Source organism: Aristolochia californica, unplaced genomic scaffold (assembly GCF_029961685.1).
Source record: "Aristolochia californica isolate CCGP_79_NKW_82.1479 unplaced genomic scaffold, dmAriCali1.0.hap1 SCAF_5, whole genome shotgun sequence".
In the NCBI taxonomy this organism is placed as follows: domain Eukaryota; kingdom Viridiplantae; phylum Streptophyta; class Magnoliopsida; order Piperales; family Aristolochiaceae; genus Aristolochia; species Aristolochia californica.
The window spans coordinates 43,464,529-43,478,949 of NW_027182214.1; the positions used below are offsets into that span (position 1 = coordinate 43,464,529).

At 40.6% G+C, this 14,421-nt stretch overlaps 4 protein-coding genes across 9 annotated transcripts in view; 3 read left to right on the top strand and 1 right to left on the bottom strand.

Annotated features, from left to right (window-relative positions):
- The window catches only part of LOC137965725 (protein translation factor SUI1 homolog), a 53,389-nt gene that overhangs the window by 37,156 nt on the left and 1,812 nt on the right, over positions 1 to 14,421 (top strand). The gene's annotated exons all lie outside the window — the stretch shown is intronic.
- LOC137966109 (uncharacterized) lies at positions 274 to 7,423 on the top strand. Of its 3 annotated transcripts, none has more exons than XM_068812598.1 (3): positions 274 to 526; positions 4,789 to 5,853; positions 6,589 to 7,423. In XM_068812598.1, the coding sequence occupies exons 2-3, from the start codon at positions 4,816 to 4,818 to the stop codon at positions 7,285 to 7,287; spliced, it is 1,737 nt and encodes a 578-aa protein (XP_068668699.1). In that variant the 5' UTR covers positions 274 to 526; positions 4,789 to 4,815; the 3' UTR covers positions 7,288 to 7,423. The 3 variants fall into 3 exon arrangements, with proteins under 3 accessions (XP_068668699.1, XP_068668700.1, XP_068668701.1); XM_068812599.1 differs by having other exon boundaries at positions 516 to 585; XM_068812600.1 differs by lacking the exon at positions 274 to 526 and adding an exon at positions 1,727 to 1,745.
- LOC137965735 (NEP1-interacting protein 2-like) lies at positions 8,688 to 10,517 on the top strand. 2 transcript variants are annotated; one of them, XM_068812067.1, is made up of 5 exons: positions 8,688 to 9,191; positions 9,476 to 9,612; positions 9,696 to 9,779; positions 9,874 to 10,041; positions 10,135 to 10,517. In XM_068812067.1, exons 1-5 carry the CDS (start codon positions 9,110 to 9,112, stop codon positions 10,264 to 10,266), a joined length of 603 nt encoding a protein of 200 aa, XP_068668168.1. In that variant the 5' UTR covers positions 8,688 to 9,109; the 3' UTR covers positions 10,267 to 10,517. The 2 variants fall into 2 exon arrangements, with proteins under 2 accessions (XP_068668168.1, XP_068668167.1); XM_068812066.1 differs by having other exon boundaries at positions 9,461 to 9,612; positions 10,135 to 10,513.
- LOC137965734 (probable nucleoredoxin 2) lies at positions 10,670 to 13,412 on the bottom strand. 3 transcript variants are annotated; one of them, XM_068812065.1, is made up of 3 exons: positions 13,310 to 13,412; positions 11,733 to 12,212; positions 10,670 to 11,648 (listed from the first exon to the last, which is right to left on the bottom strand). In XM_068812065.1, the coding sequence occupies exons 1-3, from the start codon at positions 13,352 to 13,354 to the stop codon at positions 10,986 to 10,988; spliced, it is 1,188 nt and encodes a 395-aa protein (XP_068668166.1). In that variant the 5' UTR covers positions 13,355 to 13,412; the 3' UTR covers positions 10,670 to 10,985. The 3 variants fall into 3 exon arrangements, with proteins under 3 accessions (XP_068668166.1, XP_068668165.1, XP_068668164.1); XM_068812064.1 differs by having other exon boundaries at positions 10,670 to 11,642; positions 13,253 to 13,412; XM_068812063.1 differs by having other exon boundaries at positions 13,253 to 13,412.

Consider the following 14,421-nt stretch of genomic DNA (forward strand, 5'->3'; position numbering starts at 1 on the left):
GTTATGATTCACTGAGTTGACTCATGACTCAGCCAAGTTAGGTTCTTAACCGTTTCTGCAATGGGCTGAGTTCCCTGACTTGCCACCAATTTGGCATAAGCCCATTATTCGAATGGTCCAATTCGGAAATCCAAGGATCCGTGGGTCGGGTCACGGTTTCGAATAGAATCGTAACACCTTGCCTGGCACGGTGACGCATGAAACCGGTCTTCTGCACAAACCTCAAAATGGAGGCTTTTCGCAGATGCATGTAGAGTCAGTGGGTAGCGATCTCATTGGTAGCAACGCGATTCTGCATTTTAAAGGCATTTAAAAGAGCACAGATAGATCCGCCCTGTCAACCCGCGCACGTCCTCGACACGCTCTGTCTCCGCATCGCTATTAACGGAGTTCTCATTTTGCCTTTAAGCTCTTTTAGCGTATGACCAATACGGTCCTGTCCTAGAACAAGAAAGGGGAGCACGAAATCGGATTCCCAGCATTTGATATCGTTGTCATTTTTGCTCTAATCTAGGGTTCACGAAAGGTGAGCTATTTGCAAATGGAACCCTCTCTTCTCTCTCATTCGTTTAAGGGTTCCTTCTGGTAATGGCATACTGGACTTCTTTTTGGTTGTTTCATCTCTCAATTTTTTTGTTTTTGTTTTTGTGTTCTTTCTTTTTCTCCTGTATGGGACGCTATTGGCGGGAAAAGTGACGAGAGAATTTGAAGCTGTTTTATTATTAGATTTTCGCCTGTCCTTGACTGAAATAGTGATTGTGTGGTTTTAGGGTTTCGATGCTAGTATGGGTAAGAATAAGATACCCGTTTGCGTTTAGTTCTGGTTTGGAAGCTCGTCTTGGGGACTAGTGATATGATTCCCAAAATGTATTTATATGGATATGTGTTGGTCCATCTGGTTTTCTCTGCTATACCAGAGTGATCTTTCCATACATACTCGTTTGCCTGTCTATGGTCGTTCTGGGGACGACATTGTTTTTTTCGTTTCTGAAAGAGAAGGGGAATAGTTGTCCTTGTAGAAAGTTAAGCAATTTCTGGAGTCGTAGGAGTTGTTCCTTTGTCGAAACAAGATTAACCTTGACAGTTCTTGTATTAGTGTAGGTCCTGGTCCAGTATGCTATCAATTTGTTATTTTTTATGATGGTTCACTTGTAGAATTGGCTGGAAGACTGTTGCGTTTGGGTTAATATTCTTGGTACTATTTTATTTTCCCTTTCTTCGTTGTTTCGGGCAAGTGTAGAACATCTATTACATCCCATAACGTTTGATACAAATTGAAGTTCTCAAGGGCTGGGAGCAGCCGGCACTTCGGTGACACTATTTATGTTGTAGTGACTTTTATTAGTTGGATGCTTATTTAGGCATTCAAATTTGTTATTTTCACTCCTTAGACTGGTTTGTGGGGTGCAACAGGCATCAGTCACTTGGCACAAAACATCAGTTCCCGTAACTCACAGTGAGGGAACATGATCTTTTGTTGATTAGACTTGCTGACATCTGATTCATTTGGATGGATTGCAGGATGCTGCTTGTCGTCATTTGATATTTTTAAAAGAGAAACAGATTTAGGGGGATTTGGAATGATAGGACGTTTGTGGTGATATAGACTCTATGAAATTGTCATTTGATTTTAATGTTCCAATTATATTACTTTGTTTTAGACTCAGGTTTATGAAGGAGCCTGGAGGAAAAAAAGATCGATTTTGACTAGTCACTCTGAGTAGCATTGCATTAGATAAGCTTTGGTATGGTGTATACACTATTCAGGAGCTGCCTTTCTGTTTCTGGTCTATTCTGCTTGTGTCATCTGATTGTTCAAGGGTATGGCATTCTGAAGGAATGTACTTGCAGTCTTTTCATCATTTATGCTTATCTGTGAGCAACCCTGAAAGGCTGAGACATAATTGACAGACAAAATTAATTTGAAGCAATTATCTGGTAGAGGTTGTGGAAACACTTAATCACATTGTTTGAAATGCTCTTGGTAAAATTTAGTGGTTGTTTAACTTGATTTTCTAGGTTCTCACATATTTCCTCTCTCAGATGTGTCCACTCCCAAGCTGCAATTGCTGAGTGAAGGCCTTCTCCTAGGATCATTGCTTATGGCAACTTCAACTACTTTTAATCTGTATGCCTTTTCATAGTTAAAGATTATAAAGTAATAGTTTATTTGGGAATGACATCAGGAAAGTGCTTGATTTATACATTTTAGAGCTCCCTATTTAATTCCATTTTATCCTATGTAAAGGGTTGAAAGTCTTCTTTTTTGGGACTTCCAAAAGAATGCTGAAAATTGTATTCATTCATCAATAAAGAACGGTAGAAGAAAATTGAAAAGAAAGGCTGCTCTACACATTAGTGAGGAATCCTGCAATTTTATGAACTTCGTTTTTAACATGAACAAGTGTTGAAACGACAATTGGCATCCTCAGCTTGCTGAAATGTAGCAATTCTATCTTTCTTATTGAAACAGTGGCTTCTGTGTGGCCAATTAATACTGGTTGAATCCCCTTTGATGAGTGGCAAGACATAATGCTTTTAAGTTTATAACTACTTCTGGAAGATCTGGGACCGAGGAGTAAAGGGGTTTCTGTTGCATATGGTCCCCTGATTAATTGGACCCTGAGCAGCAAGAAATTGCCGTGAAAGATTAGCTTTGAGAAGTCTGTTGTAGGAGTCCTGTTAAATAGGTGAAGAGTGATGTTCCCAGGTTCTGTACATATGTAGGTGTGGTAACTCTTGTGCCTCTTCAAAGGCATGCACACTATAGTGTAGTATATAAGGAAAATGTTAAGTACACTTGGGCACGTGAAGATATAATTCTTTACTCATGATGTGGTGGCTAATGTGAGAATTCACATGGCTCCACAATGCTCTCCATTTAGGTAACAAAAATATGATTTTTTACTTGTTTTTCTTCATATGTTCTTTTTCAACTCTCTTCTCCCTTTTTTCCTTTCCATTCTCTAAACTTGTTCATCAGGGGCTGATGATACCGTCTTGAGTGGTGGAATAACTTGCTGGAGGCCATACCAATTGAACTAGCCTTTGTTTTTATTTCCAGTCACGCAAAGGTGTTTACTAATGGTGAACATATTGGTTTAAAGGTTTCAAAAGCCCAACAAACCTGCTATTGAAAAGGGGGATGTTGAATTGGAATTTTTTTTATATTAATTGCAAGCTATCTTATCCTCACTGCTCTTCCTATTTTCTCTCCTTTTTGCCTCTTTCCAGCTTTTGTGTGCCTGAACTCTTTCTCTGTAACTGCCTCTGCTCTATCCCTATCTGTGATTTCATTGCTTTTCTTTCCTGTCTTCCGTTACCGTTATATTTTAAAAACTCATATAAGTTGTGTTTTGTGGACTATGGAATATGTAAAGAGCCTCTTTTGCGTGGAGAAAGGCTGTGTTGTATGTGTCACTGTACTCTTTTTTCTCGTTACCAGATTGTCTGAAAAGAGGATTTCTAGGACTACTACTGCAAGGGTCATATGTACGTAAAGTTAGTATTGGGGTTAAGTGTAAGGTTCCCAGTCGCACTTGCGGCTTACAGGGTATTGACAAGAAGGGGTTTGGAGGGGTATGCAAATTTCAAGAATCTGTTGTATTATACTTTTAGATCTAGAGTTATTGAGGAAAAAAAAGTAAGTTTTGAGATTTTTTTTTTGAACAGCAAAAATAATTGTTAAGATGAAACCCTGAAGGCTGAATCTCTGAAATGTAAAGAACAAGCCAAAGAAATTAATTTTGGTGCTTTAGTTTATGCAACCAAGTTATATTGGAAAGGAGAAATAAAGGATAAAATAAATTAAATTGCTTTGACATGGCTGCATGTGTTGGCTGGTTAACAGGTAGAAAGTTTTGCTTCAGTACAAGTGCAGTTGGCAAACCTCTAAATGTCATCTTTCAAAAAAGAACCTCTTTTATATATAGTTGTCTGTGTTTGCATATAAAATTACTTGATATTGCTAGAACGTGGATAAATATTGTAATAAACTTTACAGTCTTTTTTTTTTAATGCATAACAGACTGTGAGTTCAATCACTGACATATAATAAGTTAGACTTTACAGAGTTGGAATGGTTGGGAAGTTTGATTTAGGATAAATAAGAACTCTAATCAAATTCTGGGAACGATAACAGGCAGAAATACTAAGGATTATGTGATTGCAATTATATAAATAGGAATACTGTAAGAGAAGTACAGATGATACACAATATTTCTGCTTAGATATTATTCCACAAGATCAATAACTAGACAGAGATGATGGGATGGACCCATTGAGAATATATGAGACAAAAACACCTTCTGAACACAGGCAGGTCAAAGCATCTTTGGATCAAGTCTGATATCCATGCTCTGAAGTTGAAAGTTTGGTTCTGCAGTTATGTATATGAAAATTTTGCAATTTTATAATATCATACTGTATCAGCTTCTGTTGTTGATGTTTTTTCTATTTTTATGTGTGTGTTTTTTTCTCTTTGGTTTTCTTTATAGTATGTGTTGGGCTCTCCTCCTCCTCAGGAGCATTCTCTTAATAAAATTTCTTTTCTCAGCATTATGAAAAAAAAAAAAAAATGAACCAGTATTTAAACCCTAAAGATGGGTCATTCTGACTTGTCTTTTTAAAATAGTTTTAGCTAGTATCATGCCATCCTGAAATAATTCTTGAAGTGATTTATGTCCATAGTTATTCATGATTTCCTGTATATATTCTCTGTCCTTATTACTTAAAAGCAGAAAGAATTATATAAATTAGTAGTTTATGAAATAAGTATTGTGCTTATAGGTTATCATTGAATCCCAAGGAGCATGAATGATGAGCCAAGAGCATCAAGGGGCTAATTCTGTTACTCCAGAAGTCCTCTCTGGGAAAAGGAAACGGGGTAGGCCTCGTAAGGATGACAGTGTGGACATGACAGGCATCTCAGGATCTGATGTGGCCAAGAGGAACCGGCGCCGTAGAGTAGATTCTTCTGATTGTACAGATACTGCTCTTGTGGGGCAGGTGGTTTCAGGTGTTCTGGATGGGTCCTTCGATGCTGGGTATTTGCTTACAGTTAGAGTTGGTGAGACAGGCACAGTACTGAGAGGGGTGGTGTTTGAACCGGGATTATCTGTCCCAATTTCTGCTGTAAATGATGTGGCCCCACACATCAAGATGATCAGAAGAAATGAAGTCACTTCACCACTAAATCAAGTGCCATCTTTAGCTGTGGGACAGAACCCCTCGAAGCTTCTTCATGTAAATGAGGCCGCCCATCCATCAGAAGGGTCACCGACCAACCGGGGTCCAAAAGCGGATAAGTATGATGGTAGTGGTCCTTTGAGTGTGCCTCTGAATGGCCCCAGCAATGTTACTCAAGGTGCACCTTCGGAGATGAAATCTGAAAGCAAAACTGATGCTAAAGTGGAGATCTCAATTGGTACACTAGCTTCTCAACCACAGACTGAGAAGGGAAATTTTGTTGACTCAATGCCTGTGGATGAGACTTCCCTGTTGCCAAAAGGGGCAGATTGTGATATTAATGAGCCTCCCATGGTCACACCCCAAATTCTATCTTCAGAAGTTAAGGCCGATGCTTGCAATGAATCGGCTGTTGTAACTTCTCACACTAATGAAGTGCCCGGTGATTCCTGTGATGTGCTTCCAAGCCATAACCAAGAGCCTTCAATAAATGGCAAAGACAGAATTGAAGTGTCACAGGAAAATGAATCATCGATCCAAGTAGAAGGACCTTCAAATGTCGAGCCTGCTGCATTGGACACACAACTGGAATTATCTTCTGTACCATCTGCTGTCAAAATACATAATCTTGGTGCTGCCAGTGGAACATTAGATGCTGTCAACCAGGTACCTGAAATTCACAAGTTCAAACATTTTGTTCAGATTCTTTTTCTTTTGGAAAGTGAGAACCCTCTTCTTTGTTTTTACTTGTGGTTTTCTTGAGGGGAATTATTGCATAGCTTGGAAGCTTTTTGTGGGTTTCTCTGGTGGCTGTGTTCCTAGAACAGCTTTAGGCAGAAAATATTTTTGGTTATGGATGTGTTAACAAGCCTGTGACTATCCATAGATAGTGTTGTAAGACCTGGACTCGTTCCCAATTCAACTGGAACTATTCCCCTCTCTGGGTCATAAATCTCGAGAACCAGAGGTCTTGAAAACCAGCTGACTCAGCTGTGTCTTGTGGGTGAATAGCTGATCCTTTCAGGTCATTTGGATCTTTCTCCTTTAAAAAAAAAAAAGTTATGGGACCAAAGGGGAGGTAGCGGAGGCCTCTTGTTTGGAAAAGAGAGCCAGTTCTATTTTTCAATTGAAAGCAGAAGAGAGGGGAAGCCCCTTTTGTTTTCCATTGAAACAGATTCATTGCAACAAACAAAGGGGGAAGAGGACCCCTCCTGGTGTTTACCATCCCTAATTCAACCCACAGTCAAGCTGGTTGGACGGGTCCCTGCCATCTTACCAGGTTGATACCTGGTCTGCTTCTGGCAAAACATTATTTATGGACGTCATGAATATGTTCACTCTGATTCACAAGTCCCAAGCTTTCGGTCATTTTGCTTGTCTAAACTGATTTTATACTTTCAGGATAATGGGGCAATGTTGGTGGATGTATCAGCAAATTGTGTGAGTGAGGTACCTGCAGTTGCACCAAAGGGCGAGCCTTTGGAGGCTTCAGATGAGATTCAGAAACCGGATGAAGCTCCCCATTTTACTGCAGGACCAACATCTGATGCTGCAACTGTGAGCAAAGAGGATAGAGAACTGGACTGGGAGGCAGAAGTCCCAGTGGAAGATGTGGACGTGATGCAAACCAATCTTAGTGTTACTAAGTCTGTTGAACTGTTACAATCCAATGTTACCTCAGCTGTGGAGTTGTTACAGACCAATATCAATTCAGCTGTGGAGGAGTTACAACCCAATGTTACCACATCCTTGGAGATATTGGATGCTGGCCCAACCATAGAGAACAACCCGCAGGATGAGACTTCACATGTAACTGAAGCTGTTGAAGATGCCAACAAGGATTTAGAATCACCGAAGAAAATAGGAGGATCGCAAAGAGAAGTTACACCTGGTACAGCAGATGATATGCCTAATGAATCAAAACAAAAGGAGCCGGTCTTGCTGGATCTTATGGGACCAGCCTTTTCAAATGAAGCCGTTTTGGAGGCACCTAATCATGAGAATCCAGCAGCTGATGGAGGAGGATTCATGGAGCTCGAAAGAGTAGCTGACCAAAGCATTGACATCATAGTCGAAGGTCCATTACCTCAAAATGGCTAATGTGCAACGTGGAGCATACTAACGTTCTAGAAATCTAGGTTTGCCGCAAACTACTGGCATTTTAGCTTTAGTCCTTTTTTGTGAGCGTCAGGTCGTTCATCTCTGAGGTTTTTGTTATGAAAGAGAGATTCAGATTTGCCATAGTCTTCTGCGACATATCCTGTATACATGTACGAAGTGGCTGCAATGGCAAAAACTCCCTTCATCAATTTATAATCTCGTAATTTCTGTTGGGATTATTAACTAATGGAGCCTATTATGGAGCAGCTTATTTAAGGAAAATAACGTGAAAGTAGGGCCAACCTTGATTGGACTTGAGCCTAATTCGACAGCTTCGTTTCCTGATATTTATTGCTACAACCTAATTTTGGAATGAGATTCACAGAAATCTGCACATTAGATACTATAGAACTATTTAGGAAAGTGGGCATCTGTCCTCTCCAGTGGAGGGAGATGGGTTTCTTTGTCTTAGCTCGGGGAAGGGTTTAAATTCACCTTTATTTTGACAAAAAGAAAAAGGGTAGGACTGCCCCTTTATTTTTTTGTTGGTTCACTATGTAAATGAGGGAAGGTAGGGAGGCTCTTGAGTCTTTAACTCCACCTTCACGTCAGTGAGTAAATAGGTCACATTGACACTGCTTTTGCATAAAAAACTTGAAACCAACAACAAAGAAAAAAAGACGAATGCATGGGGCCAGTTATGAATATGGTCTCCTACTTACAGATTTTAAGTCACTCTAATGTCCAGATCGGGTTTGGATTATTGGAATTACCCATGAGATAGATAAATGGAAAGAGTAGCAAGACCTGATATGAGTTTGTTCAGAGCTTTCTTCTTATGATTCTCCTCGGCCAGCTTTGGTTCCTCTTGAGCTGTCCTCCAAATATTAGTGAGAGCAGAGTGCAGGCCTGCTGGGCGAGCGAGCCAAGGAACAGCGACGTCCCAGTCCCACTCTGCACATTGACGATTTCTTTAATGAAAAACCAAAAGATTGTTTAATCAAGTAGATATACCAGACTGCACATGAAAGCAGAACACCCACCCACTTGGGAAACTCCCGGTAAATAAGAGGACGATACTGGACGCTGCAGACTTGCTCTTACTCGATAATTGAACAAAGTTTCCCCCAAGTTTCAAGAATCTGTTGAGTGAAAGGTTTTGAACTGAGGTATACAATGAGGTGACAGAAACGAAGAGAACTTCACTGTCAACTCTCTCCTCCTTTAACCTTTCCATGTCCTGCCTTCTCCGGAAGGAAAAAATAATAATAAAGCCCCGACACATTTGAGGAATCAACTTCGAAAAGACTAAGCATTTTCTGAAAACGTACAGATTGCATGTGGCGAATGCGGAGTATATAATGCTGCTGTCTCTTGCGGGAAAATGTCTCAGGCCTCCTCATCCATTCTAATGCCCCTATCTGTACAAAGATCAGGGGTAGAGAGGGATCAAGGAGCATCCAGTTAAATGCCTTACCATCTCCACTTCCTCTTTTAATTGGCCACCATCCTCGGCCCACTGCTTCCGCACCCGGTTTTGGGTGGTAGGCTAGCAGCTGCAGATATTTCACCTAGCTCTGATGCTGCTCCCATTCTCTTCCTGCCACTGAAAAACTGTTATAAATGCCAAGCGGATTGTGAAGCTTCACACTATCTAATTGCAACCTTGTGGGTGGAGACAGATACACGCTCCCTGTAAAGGTTTAGTGAAAACTATATCTTAGTCCTATTGAGCTGCTCTGTCTTCTCTTCGGGGGTGGCAAACCTGATCGTCGACGCAGAGACCGGATTTCGAGTGAGGAAGAGCGGTTTTTAACCTGCTATGGACGATTTCGAGGCTGCCTTTTGGTTGAGAGGGCTCAGAAAGGTGGTTTTTGGCGGGGTCTCTTGTGTTTTCGCATTGGGTTAGTTTCGATTTCTTTGTTGCCTGTTTTCTTCCTAATCAGGACAGAGGACGGGAAGTTGTTTTTTCTGTATTTTCTTCTCGTTTCCCCACTTCTTCTTCTGCGCTCCTAAGAAAGTGATCCTGAAAAAAATACAGAGCAACTACTTACGCTGATACTTTCGTGCAAACCAATAAAGATTCAATTGAAATAATAAAGTTTTGAAACGAAATTCTCATTTGCTCATATAGTGTCTAACGTTCCCGAATGATTTCTCCAATTTGTCGCAGTGGGTGCTTTTGTAGGGACTATAACAGGAGCAGTTACAGGCCAAACAACAGAGACCGGATTCTTTCGCGGTGCGGGCATTGGAGCAGTGGCCGGCGCCGTCGTCTCTATGGACTTCCTCGATTGTCTAATCGAGGGAGAATCATTCTCAAAGGTAAAAGATTCAGTACTCAACAAGTCAGAACTACATGACACAAAAATATCAGGCAAAGTGTATCTGATACATTTGATCTCCAGATTGCCGTCTTGACGAGCCTCATAAACGGGAAGATCTATCGTGAATGGGTGGGTCTCGCCATACTCAAGGCATATCAGTGGCAAGTAAGTACCCATGGTTCATTCATGTATCCAACCATTTCATACACTAAAACATAATAAATAACCCAAGGACACTAACAGTTTCATGGAAAAGTAGATTAACGAGCTAGAGAATGAAGCTGCTGTAACCACCTTTGACATGTTCAACATTGGCGCCGGTAACGGAATACCGCCGGAATTCGTCAAGAAGCTGCCGGCATTCAGCTTCTCCCAAGAAAAAGCCTCTGGGCTGCGTGGAGAAACCAATTGTGCGATTTGCCTCCTGGTAAGCTACAAAGCTGTACTGTGTTCAACGTTGTTAAACCATCTAAAGGTTGGATGGAAACTCCAGCTTAGTAACGTAGGCGTCATGGTACAGGAGTTCGAGGAAGGAGAAGCAGCGAGGAAATTGCCTTTCTGCAGACATTTTTTCCATATGGCGTGCGTGGACAAATGGCTGCATAGACATGGATCTTGCCCCGTATGTCGGCAGGACATCGCCCAAAAATAATGCTGATCGACAAGGGAAATTATACAGAGCAAAGGGGTATGTCTCATTAAGTAATAAATGAGGAACAGATTAGAAAAATGTGCAGATCAAAAGGCACAAAAATTTTATAAAGATTCCAGAAAATCATCCTGATACCTAGTTCTAATATATGCACGCTCCTGAATATACACCAGATTTCAATATTCCCGCATCTCTCCTGAACGACGTCAAGATTCACACCTGAAGTCCTGCTGTGAACTAATATCGACTATACTAATGCATACCAGAAAAATAATTTTATAAGAACCACAAAGTTATAATTTGTGTGCTTGCATTACTTTAGCTACTTCAATCAAGGGAACCCAAAGGACAATACTGTATCTAACACCAATCTAAATCTAAAACTCGAGAAACAATGGGAAGATACTAAAACAGCTGCACAGTGGATCTGGAAAATTTGTAACATGTAGTTAAAATTACAATGGACAAAAGTTGAATATTAATTCAACCAGAGACTACAAACTACAGCAGCAGCAACAAGAAGATGCACGCAATAGAAGACCCAGCTATGCAACCTGTTGGGCAACACGTACATATTGTACCTATCGACTCCTGCCTAACATTTGAACATTGGCTTCATAACTACCACAATTTATTTTTTGAGAACTGCTACCCTGATCTGTACAATTGGGCCCTTGCCTTTCTTTGAATCCTAAAGACTGATTGTAGTTTCAATAACCTCATAGTACACTAGGACAAGCACAAAAAGTATCACCTGCTCTCACCTGCTGCTTGTAGGAGCTGTCTTTGTAGCCCTCTCTGGTACACTTAGGGTGAATGTCATAGCCACAGTCAAAGCACTGGTATGCCCAACCAGAACCCTGCTCCTCACACTCACAGCAGATGTATGGACCGCCACCAGACGCAGCTGAGACCAAATTCAGTACATGTCGATGACCTGCATGGTGAAAGGACTTGGGGTAATTCTTGGCTTCTTCATCCATTGTTTCTTGAAGGAAGAAAAGCTGGGCATCTGTGAAGGGATATGCCATCTCTGCGTATAGATTGATTAGATTCCTCCCTTCTTTTGTAACAGTCTTCCCATCAGGACCAATTATAACAAGGGATGGAATTCCTTGAATGTAGAAGTACCTTGAAAGTGACTTTACATTCTCATCCCCATATGGTAAAGCAAGCCAAGGCATGGACTGATAACACTCTAAGAACCCTGCTTCATTCTTATCGATGGAAACAAAAACTATCTCAAAGTTCTCTTTCTTTGCTTTCAGCCTGTTATAGACAGAAACTAACTTTGGTGTGAATTTCATGCATGGAAGGCACCACTGAGCAGAGAAGTAGAGTCCCACTGTTTTGCCCACCAAACTTGAAATGGGTACCTGCAACTTTTACAATGAGTACACTTTCCAGTCAAAGAGTGAAAAAGTTCTGTTGGTCAAAAGTGTATGTTTTCTCGAAACTATACCAACCTGATCTTTCTGGCAAACCACATAGTTTCTACAATCACTCAAGAGTAGTTTCTCTAGTGTTTGTGAGGCATGATTTGCCCTCTCTTCAGCTTCTAAATTTGACAGGCATTCAGAAGTGAACGGGAAAGCTTGGCAACCATATCTATAGATGAGATCAACACCATCTGTATGAATAGAATTACCACATGGGTCAAGTATGATTAGCGAAGGAATACCTTCAATTTGAAACCTCTTAGTCAAGCTCTTCTTAGATTGTAAATCAGAGAATGGTATAGCAAGCCAGGGCATGGTGCCGTAGTACTTGTCAAAGGATTTCTGATCCTCATCGGATGACACAAACACTACTTCAAATTTGGCTTCTTCATCCTTTAATTTGTTGTAAACAGACGCTAAGATGGGTGTGAAATTCTGGCAGTCAATATACCAGTTTGCTGAAAAATATAACCCAATGGTCTTCCCTTTCAATATGTCAGCAGTAACCTGCAAAATTCCGGGTTAGTTTGTCTTGGTTGTAGTCTTGCTCTGAGATCAAATACTACATCTCCCCAAACTAAACATATTTCAATCAACTAAAGGAAAAATGTTCATAAGTCCCTTCACTGATTCACCTCTTACATAATGGGAGAATCTCGACATACAGCAGAGCAATGTCACAGTAGTAGACTAGTTTTTTTTATTCTTTTTTTTTTCTTTTGGGGAAGATTGAAAGTAAAACTTTAGTTATGATTCAGCTCAAAAAGAAAGAAAGATACATGAGAGCACATCGCTAATAGAGACAGAGACACAAAAACATACCTTAAAACATAATACATGTACATAATCAAGAAAAAACGGAAACACTTTCAAACCCGGGGAAGGAGGTGGGTTCTTTAGGATTTTAAATATAATTTGGAAGTAAAGAGGATTACATTGTGCACATTTTACAAGAGATTCAGAAGACCTTCCAGAAACTATTTCTATAAAAAGATGTTCAGAAAGACCAAGAATATAGTGTTTGTCAGAAAGAAAAAAAAAAAAAAAAACTTCCTATTGATTGCAATGACTTCACGATTAATATCTAACTTCAAACCAATTTGAAAGGTTACCAATGGCTTTCTATGGAATATGAGTGCAAAGAAAAGTAGCTGAAGAAAGCAAACGAGACATTCTCCAATATCATTCGTACGACAAATTTTCCGGAAATTTCCAGGAATTTGGAGAGACCGAGACGATTTTGAACTCATTATGCACACGAAGCTACGGATATATCCGTTCTATTAGCACATAATTACATGGATGCAGAGCATTCAAATCCACCAAAATATCGCGCAAATCTCAGAGAAGAACCACCGAAAACGAGTAACATCTTCCAATAAATCGTAGAAAAGAATAAAGATACTCGGTTGAGAAAAGGAACAAACACTGATAAGACCTAAATCTCGTAATTATGAAAACAAAAGGCAAGAAAAAAAAAAAAAAAAGAGTAACACGAAGATCAGATTGAATCGATAAGAGAAAAAAACAAACACACTCACACACACCTGATCCCCGCCGGGGGAAACGAAAAACTCTCTGTTCAACAGACACGATGAGATCACCTCTTCGGATTCAGCAGACATTTGTTCCGAAACATCCATGCTCATTCACTCCCTCACACACTCTCTCTCTCAGTCTCTCGCTCTCCTCCCCCCTCGCTCTCCCCTCTTTCTCCCTCTGTTGTTGCCATCATCGTACCGGGGAAAAAAACAGGAAGGGAAGTCCCACCTACCGGAGCTTACCACGTGGTGCCACAATCTCCACTCACCGGGCACCATCATGTCCAATGTCAACCGTCCAACTGGCAAAAGCACCATTCCGATTGGCGTCATTACCTAACAGTAGTCGTATTAACAATAAACTCTAGTAAATAAACAACAAAAATTAATTTTTCTCATTTGCGGCTGACGAGGCTTTCATCCGTCCGTAGATCAACCCAATCGGGCGATTGAAAACTCCTCGTTGAAAATGAAAAAAGAAAAGAAAAAGGAAATGGATAGTTGCGTGTAGCGTGAACCAAGCATCTCCGCTTTAAAAGCGTGTCCATTTTATGTGCGCTTTAAAGGCCGCTGCGGCTCATAAAGCAAAATTTTCCACGCCAGTGGCGCTGTCGTGCTGGAATTAGAGTACTCATGCCTTATCCCGCCCGAAACAGTGCCCTTGTGGGACCGCCACGTAGCTGCGGATTTGTGTGGTACGAAGACATGTCACGAGTTCTGCTATTTTCACTTTTAATATCTCGTCTCGTCGAGAAATTAGATATTGGTTCACTTTTCTCGAGAACGTGGCAATACTCGCACGTAAAGATTTGCTCAGATTTCGTTGAATCGCGTGCATGTCTGCAAAGCCGCTGACGATCGCCACGCGATTTGGTGAGGGGACCAAGGGAAAATGGTCGGGTAAGACTGTAACTCTGCAAGGTTCAGTCAAAAGCCTGTATTCAACGAGAAGTGTAAAGCTGCCTACTTCGACGTGAATTGAGAGAAATTCGGAACTCTGCTGTTATCTATATCTATCGACAACTAGGAATTCTCATTCCGTGTCAAATTGTGTTATCTTAGACTAATCCTGTTGCTGTTTGATCGCAGATTGATTTTTTCTTTTTTCAGTTTGAAATGCGATTCCATTTCTCCTGAATTTTTTGGTAGGAAACCAGTGAAATCAGCGTTTTAAC